A 9,480-nucleotide genomic window follows, 5' to 3' on the forward strand; every position below is an offset into this window, starting at 1 on the left:
TTGTTGTTTTTCATCTTTTATTGGTTTGTTTATTCACAAAGTTTCGGCTAACTAATTCCTCTGGCCTTCGTCAGGTGGTAACCGCGACGGATAGGAACTTCGAATCTCCTAACTGCATTCTCAGCCATTACTGCCATTCGGAGACGACAACAACTTCGGATGACAGTGATGGCTGAGAATGCAGTTAGGAGATTCGAAGTTCCTATCCGTCGCAGTTACCACCTGACGAGGCCAGAGGAATTAGTTGGCCGAAACGTTGTGAATAAACAATCCAATAAAAGATGAAAAACAACAACTAATAAAGATGAGACTAGTAGTCCGAAATAAAAATGAATTAATATATATAATGCTCATCTAAAAAAAATGAATTCCAATTAAGGAATAATATATATACCAGAAATCGCCCCTTAAATGATTAGCTATATTGGCATGTCTCTTCCTTTTCTTTACTTCTTTTTCTTCTCTTTATCCTGCCTAAAACCGCATTTACCGAAAGGACGTTGCATTCCTAATCCAGTCGGCATCGCGTTAAACCTTTTGTTCTAATCTATTTTTATAAATGTATTTGAATATTCTTACTAAAAACGGGATAATTGTTACTAACATTTAGCTAGATATTGACACTTATATTGGTGCAGTGATTTGAGTGAGAATTCAAAATGCGAAGCAACAGGTAGTAAGGCAAAACTTTGTAGAAAGTGGGGTAAAAGGTAGGACAGGAGGTTGCATAAGAAACAACATATAAGCATGTGCTTCTTCATGAAATTGTTGGCCCGAGAATGGTTTCATTGGCGAATAATTTCTTATTTTGTCTTACCATTTTTACTTACAAATTTCTTATCGTATAAATATAACAATTGATGATTTAACGTATTATTATATGGAATAATACTTTTTCATTTTCTTTGCAGCTATGCAGTTTTTCCAGATAAACTGAATCACGGAGTTATCTTTCCCTTTTGCCGCAAACGGAATTCGATCGGAACGTGTTACTTAATAAAATATCTATATTAGATTTTTCTCGCTGGCTTCGGTACTACGATCCGCCAGATCAATATTTTGGAAATTTTATATCTCAAGCAATACCTACCCGTACGGATACCCATGGTGCTTCTTTATCGGATAATCTTGTCGGTGAATCACAACTCAACAGTTCTTTAACTGTCTTGGATTTACTATGCGAAGAATAAACCAGACTAACCAAAGATGGAATCGTCCTGTAGCGTCCTGTTACAATTCACTTTGGCTTTGCTCTTTTCGCAAGGTAAGATCATTCTTTTTAATGAATTAATCCACAATCGTAACCAAAAATTGGTTGTACCTCGAAAGAGAGCTAAACTGATAATCCAACAATCGGAAAAGGAACGAAGCTTCACTGGAGAAATCGTCCGATGCCGTAAAACTTTCTACTCTAATAGTTTTTTTTTATTCCTAAAAAACATTGATCCGTGCTGAAATAATAGCGTTATTATTTAAAAAGCAATTTTTACATGGGGAGGGGAGGGTGTTTTGTACCTATGCTGTACTTTAACCTTACAATTGAATAAAAAAAATATCATAAAACTTTAATTAAACTTGGAAATACGATTTAAAAAATAGCGCGGATCAGTAAGTGCATTAACACCAATTGCTTTTAGAATTTCCTCTTAAGCTCTCTGCTGCCCAACTGTACCAACTTTCAGAAATTTAAATGTAATGTGAACAAGCATCTCACTGCCCAACTCCCCACTTAGGATGACCATATAAATCTAGTTCCTGATTCATAGTATTCCCTTACGTGTAAGTGACAGGGTGCCTTGTTTGAGGTGATTAAAAGTATAAGAATATGAATAAACTTATTTATTTGCGGACTTTTATCGTTATTTTTATAGTTGTTGTTTAACGACATTTCGGCCAACCATTCGTGAAACAACAACAATAAAGATGAGGATAACAATCTGTAAATAAATAAATATACAAATTACTCATTCCAAAGAATTCCAATAATAAAATAAATAAACGTTTGAAATAGTGACAAAATTACTAAATGATAATAAAATGTTAGTAAAAGTCCTAAATTAAAAAAAAAACTTATCTGATTCTATGAAATTTTTAGTAACTTTTTAATTAATTTATTTCATATAAGTGATCTTTTATTATACAGATTTTTTTAATCGTTTGTCTAAATTCGGGATTATGTTCTTCATGTGTGAAGAAATAGTTCCTAGAAAAAAATTGGTTTTTTGAATTATAGACTATCGAAACAAATATTAATAAACATCTATATTATTTCCCCGAAATCTCGTATTTTTGTCTGTTGCTACAATTTACGCTGTTTTCGGTCTTGAAAAAGACTTCGCAACATGAGTGAAATATTGAGATGCCACTTTGTGTTTTTGGTGCTAGTGCACTTATTGATCCACGCTATTTTTAAATCGTATTTTCAAGTTTAATTAAAGTCTTACCGTTTTTATTAAATAGTTATGTAAAAGTACACAATAGATACAAAACACCCTCCCCTCCGCATGTTAAAATGGCTGTCTAAACAATAACGTTATTATTTTAGCACGGATCAATAAGTGCACCAATATCGTGTTTTTTCTTTCCTATTTTATTTTTTCTTTAAATTTGTCAAAAAATAATACTGTCTTATATTACTGTCAACTCGGCAACTTAATCTACAGGCATTTAGACCTAATGGATGATCTTCGCGAGTCCCCCCCCTCTCTCTCTTTCTGTTTAACTAGCTAAAAAAAGTGTGCGTATCAACAGCCTGAACCCGTCCTTCGTATCGTATAGAGAATTGTTGAACAATTTCTCAACCGCGCGTATTTGTAAGTCAGTCCGCGGAGCTGTATATAAGCAAAGCCCAGCACGTATGACTCGTTAGTCAATTGGGCTAAGGGTAAACTCATTTTAGACGGTCCCTTTTCTGAGGACAAAAGCTCGCTTCCTGTATGAGTCTCGAATCTTCTATTCATTTTTTCTTAAGTCCAACCCAGAAACTTAAAAATCATTTGCTTAATATTTTCCATGCAAGCAATCGTATAAAAAAAAATCTTGATGCATAGCATACCGCATATTGTGGAAAATAAATTCATAATATTGAAAAATATATATATATAAAGAAAAACGTTTATCATATTTCACTACAGCAAGAAAACATAATTTGATATTTGGAGAGTAGTTTTGACTGAATCATACCAGTCGTTACCAGGCGTTTTTTTTATATCCATTAAGTTTAGACTGTTTGGCAATTAATAGTTTTTTAATGGACATGAGTAACGAATAACGTATGGGAAACTTGGTCATTTATTAGGGATTTGGCTAAATAAAATGTACATTATTTAAAACGTTAATTGTGAAATTTACAAAACAGTTGAATCTAAAATTTACGACATTTAACCTGCCTTTTTTTATTATTCCATGCATTTACGAAGCAAGGCACTTCAAGATATTTTGACTAGATTCGTAATTAATTTTATTTTTTAACATAGGAATCACAATTTATCAAGACACAGAGGCCACTCGAAGATAAGAGTTAAAGAGTGTACAGATGTCAAACGGACAATATCATAGTAATCGTTAGAAGTGTAAATTTGGTAAATTGGATTACTTAAGGGGAATGGCTCATCAAGAACTTGTTTACAGACTTGAAGACAACTATATTGTAGTCAGCTGGAAAGTAGGTAAACGGAAGAGAGTTCGAAAGGTGTGCTGATCTAAGAAAGAAGCTTTGTTCATGGGATCTACGTTTAGGTTTAGGCACAGATAAAGATTGGTGGAAATTATTGATAGAGTTTACAACTAAACGAGTGATTCTCGTGAAAGGGGACCATAGTGTGTAGCTCAGACGAGCACTTGCCATGAAAATAACGATAAAACAGACAGGCTCACAATGTCTTCTGTGAGAAAGTGGTTGCTGTGAAGAGAAAAGTGCATCCTTCACTAGGCTACGAAGTCTATTTTGAACTATGTCAAGGCAGGATAAGAATCTCCTAGCAGCTCATGCTCAAATGTGGCAACAATATTCCATCCTTGAACTTACCTGGCTCTTATAGAGGTAGAGAATTGTACCGGCAAGTAGATATCTACTGGATCGATAGAAGGATCGCGCCATTTTCCCAGCTACCTTGGCAACCAATTTGATGTACGTCTTCCATTTCAGATCAGGAATAAAGGTCAAGCCCAGAAGCTTGTGAGAACACGGAGCCTTCCAGAGACAAGGGCCATTCATTTCAATTTATGTGAGATGGGGATCAGAACGTTGATGATGTAAAGATAGAAGCTTGGTTTTAGATGCATTAAAAATAACCAGCCATTTTTTCCCCCATTGTACCACATGCTCAACATCAGAGGAGAGAGAATCAGAAAGAACTTGGTCATTTATGGTCTTTGATGTGCTGCCATAGATAGTAGTGTCGTCAGCATAAATGTCTACGAATGATGTAAGGATGTGATTTGGAAGACCATTAAGGTAGATCAGAAAAAAGAGTTGGACGCAGGAACTCCAGCATTAATACTGAGATCTTCTGATTTCTGCCCATTAACCACTACTCTTATGAACCTATCAGAGAGAAATGATTTAATAACTGAAAAGACATTTCCAGCTATACCATAGCTGGAGATCTTGTGAAGTAGACTTTTATGCCATACTCTTTCAAAGGGCTTTAATATGTCAAGAGAAATTGCCCTAGAAAAGAATCTTCCGTCGAGAGATTCGCTAATTCTTTGAGATATAACCGTAAGCACATCTGCTGTAGATCTAGCAGAAATGAAACCATATTTCATGTCACTAAGAAGGTTATTTTTGCTGAGGTGGTTGACTACTTCTCTATTTAACACAGATTCAAGTAACTTATTCATGATGCACAGGAGATTTATTGGTATGAAATGAGAGCGAGATGACCGCTCATCTGAATTCCTAAATACAGGGCATACCGATGAGATTTTCCAGGGTATTGAAAAGCAGTTCTCCAGAAGCAGTTCCCCTTCAGACAACGCTAAAACAAGTTTTGTAAGTATGGAAGCTAGTTCTGGTCGAAGCTTTTTCAGCACTATATCTGGAATACCGTCAGGGCCGGTTGCTTTACTGGATTCAAGGATTTTGATTAGCTTGAAACATCACGCACAGATATTTGTATGACTCATACCGTGTTGTTTGATACAGGAGGCAATACGAGATTAGACGACCTTGGTCGCATCGGATAGAATTAGCTACAACCTTCTTGGCAAAGAGTTTGGCCTTGTCTGATGCTGATGAGATTACCTCAGGTCTATTAATGATAGTTGGGATAGAGCACACTCTTCTGTTCAAGATCCTGTTTGCTATTTGCCAAAACTGGTGGGAACCAAGCTGCTGCTCAGCCACTTTGGACTTGACGGACTGAGCATACACTTCTCTCGCACTCTTCATTGCTCTTTTACAGTTGGAAGCCATGGAAAAAATTCGCAATGGATTTTTTTCGAGGGTATGAAACGGTCTATACCTATAATTAACTATTCCGTCAGGTCTGATACTATCGAAGACACATCCTTTTTAAACATTGAACACAGAGGTAGATATGATATAAATGTACGGAAGCTATCCTAGTCAGCCATAAAGTATCGATATACTGTACGATGGAGAGGTACGTCTGAGGACTTATTACATTTTTTTTTTATTTTAACTGATACAACAGAGTGGTCGGAAGATCCCAGTGGAGACAGAACAGAAGATGAACATAGCTCAGGGAAAGTTGTGAGGAAAAGATCTAGGAGACTTACATACTTATCGTCAGTATCAAGCACACGGGTGGGTTCGCGAACAATCTGAGTGAGGTCATAGGCAATGGAGAAATCGTGAAAAAACCTATCATCCTCATCTGCCTTGTTTGAGTGGATAAACTATTCCACATTGTGGACAGTGAAGTCTCCACAGACGTGAATGTTAGCCGAAGGATGAGCAGACAGAATGTGGTCAATTTTCTCAGATATGCTCTTAAAGATAGTAACCCCGCTGTTGTGGGGGCGATAGAGTGCAAATATATACGCAGTAGTGTGAGCAAGTGCAACCTGGAAGCACATATAGGATAATTTAGGATCTTCCCTGGAGATTTCCCTATCACATGGAAAGCCATATTTAATGTAGGCACATATTCCATGCCAATGACGCTCTTAGGGGTCAGATTTGGATGTTAAGTGGGGATATTCTTTAATTCCAAACTTTTCTAGAGAAATGGTCGTTCCAATCCAGTTTCACTTAGGAATAATAGGTTTGGTTTAGTCTCCTGTAATTGGGTTTCAACCTCTGGAAGATTGGAACGTAAACCCCTGATGTTGGAAAAGGAGACATGGTCGTTGGGATCTACATTAGAAGTTGAAAATCTGGGTTTAATTGTGTGCTTTTTCTCGAAACTTTTCATGATAGTTTTTTTGGGATTTGGTGAATAGTTCGACAGACTTGCTGAGAACAGGGCAGAGAGGGGAAGTAAGGGAGAAAAAGAAATGAAGAAATATATATTTTTTATAACACATAAGATGAAGCCGTAATAATTACCTACTAATATGGCACCGAGAAGCCCCACCAGAAGCTACTGCATGGTCCAGAATCCATTCACTAAATGGCAATACAGCAGCCACAGTACTTTGCAACTGCTGATAGGAGAGCCTTCTTTGTTGTTAAACCAAGGTTCGGGTCCCTGACTACCAGACGGATAACTTCAACCCAGATAAAACATTTATCTCCAGCATCCTTACTAGTGATATGGTCACAAGGATAGACATAGAAACAGAAAATTTCCGACATCTCTAGCAACTGTTCACGCAAAATACTGCCAACCTAGAATACAGCTTTTTCTTCTCCCTTGTGTCAGAAAAATCACTCATTAAAAATGAGGACTGAGAGACAAATAAGGAGAAGCGAGAGTAACGGAAGCTGCAGATAACGCATACGAAATGCAGTGTCTACTCTATATTAAAAAAGATAATATTGAGTAATGTACTTATATTAAGTCCAATTGATGTGTTTAAGGGAGAGTATGGTGATAGGTTCCCTTTTCACGAACTGAAAATAAATAGAATTTTCGAATCTATTCATGCTATTAAAATCAGCTTGCTAGATTTTAATGAATACATGTATGGACGAGAAAGGTTGTCTTATTTTTATACACAACGCTTCTAAATTGTTAGTCCATTTACATAATTATTGTAATGTATATTTATGTACTGTCCACATGATTTGTCTCGCACGTGACCACAGAATTGCTGAAGTACTTATTTCCGAATGATGTACGCATCATAAATAACACTAATAGAGTAGATTCAGTGTTTATATATATATGTGTGTGTGTGTGTGTGTGTATAAAAAGCCCTACTTAGTTTTTATTGTTTATGAAAAAAATTGTGTTATTCACAGCGTATACTTAAGGGTATTTAAATACGATGAATTAATTTTTATTCACATATCTCTTTATATATATATATAAATATATATATATATATATATATATATATATATATATATATATATATATGAATAATAGAAAAGTAAAGCACACTACTTTTTACTTTAAAAAGTTGGAGAGCTACAAAGACGGGAATAGTACCATGAAACCTGTGACGTTTTGGGCTCTAGAATATATATTTCTACATAGTCAGTACCATTCCCAGAGCACTTTTACCGGTGAAGTACGATGGTTGTTTCAAAAGTAAAACCAACTAATTTTAACTAAAAAAAAAGTTAAAGAGCTACGAAAACAACTTTTGTGCTCCATAATTTATATACACAGTCATCACCATTCGCAATGCACTTTATCCACGATTTCAATGCGGCAACTCTGCTTCTGACAAACGTCTATGACAGAAATTGCTTTCTTTGAGTCTCATACCGCCAATACCTGAAATAGAGAGATAAAACTTCCAGGTTATAAATGCATAAGTTCTGTCATCATTATAATGCAATTTGTAAATCCCTCTAATCTAATCGGCCGAAATAAAAACATCGGGGTATTACTTTTGGAACGCCGTTCGTAGATATATATATATATATATATATATATATATATATATATATATATATATGTGTATATATGTGTGTGTGTGTATATATGTGTGTGTGTGTGTGTGTATATATGTGTGTGTGTGTGTATATATATGTGTGTGTGTATATATGGGTGTGTGTGTGTATATATATGTGTGTGTATATGTGTGTGCATATATACGTATGTGTGTATATATGTGTGTGTATATGTGTGTGCATATATACGTATGTGTGTATATATGTGTGTGCATATATACGTATGTGTGTATATATGTGTGTGCATATATACGTATGTGTGTATATATGTGTGTGTATATATACGTATGTGTGTATATATGTGTGTGTATATATACGTATGTGTGTGTAAATATATGCGTATGTGTGTATATATACGTGTGTGTAAATATATGCGTATGTGTGTGTATATATACGTGTGTGTATATATACGTATGTATGCGTGTATATATATACGTATATGTGTGTTTGTATGTATATATACGTGTTTGTATATGTATGTATGTCTGTAAATATGTATATATATACGGTGATTTGCTTCAATCTTAACAGCCTGCGCGTGAAATTTTTGTGGCAAGAGTTGCGCAATCTCCTACTATACTTCTCCTACGTCGACATTGTTGAATACCAGTGGCAAGTGGAGCTTCAGAACGACTAAAGACAATGCCGAGATAAGCGGATATATATATATATATATATATATAAATTATTATTATTAATGTTATTATTGTTCTATATTGTAGCTCCTTAAACTAAGAAGCTTTATGCCTTGTCTAGATAAATTTCCATAAAAATAGTATATATGAGTGAAAATTGTTAAACAAAATGTTTTTACTATAGGCTTTAAAAATAAACATACAAGATTCACTTTTTAAAAAAATCATTAAAAATTTTATATCTATATCATTAATTGCTAGATGAAAGATTTCTTTTAATTGCAACAGAATGTACATTACATAAAATACATTCAAGGTAATTTTTTGATTAAATTTAAATTAAATTTTTATACCTTACTTTGTAAATTTTATAAAAGTGCACCTTGAAGATAAATAAATTTCAAATTGACTCTTGTACCTTTATTTTTAAAGCCTATAGTAAAAACATTTTGTTTAACAATTTCATGCCATGGATTAAATTCTTTTCTGACTTGTATCTTATCTTTTTAAGATTATATTTTAAAAGTCTCCTTCTCTCTATTTTAGTTTGTATTTCTCCTCACACCACAACTCAATTTTTCAACCCCCTCTTTGTATTATTACAGGTCTGAATATTCTCTCTGTTTCAGTGTGTATTTCTCCTCGCACCACAAGAGATTTTTTGCAACCCCCTCTTTGTAATACAGGTCTGAATAATGAGAAAATCTGAATTTTTTAACAAAAGCTTTAAAATAACTTTTTAAGATTAAATTTTTTTGAACTTCTTTCAGAATAGAACATCTTTAAAATTTAATAAGGAACATATTTCAT

The 9,480-nt window shown here is 34.4% G+C and overlaps 1 protein-coding gene across 1 annotated transcript in view; it reads left to right on the forward strand.

Moving 5' to 3' along the window:
• LOC145252694 (uncharacterized) overlaps positions 1-9,480 on the forward strand; it is a 484,652-nt gene that overhangs the window by 314,830 nt on the left and 160,342 nt on the right. The window contains exon 3 of the mRNA XM_080112514.1: positions 912-1,264. Within this exon, the coding sequence (XP_079968640.1) occupies positions 1,207-1,264 (58 nt within the window). The 5' untranslated portion in view covers positions 912-1,206. The remainder of the gene's footprint in view (positions 1-911; positions 1,265-9,480) is intronic.

Source organism: Euprymna scolopes, chromosome 29 (genome assembly GCF_053919585.1).
Source record: "Euprymna scolopes isolate OS-2025 chromosome 29, ASM5391958v1, whole genome shotgun sequence".
In the NCBI taxonomy this organism is placed as follows: Eukaryota; Metazoa; Mollusca; class Cephalopoda; order Sepiida; family Sepiolidae; genus Euprymna; species Euprymna scolopes.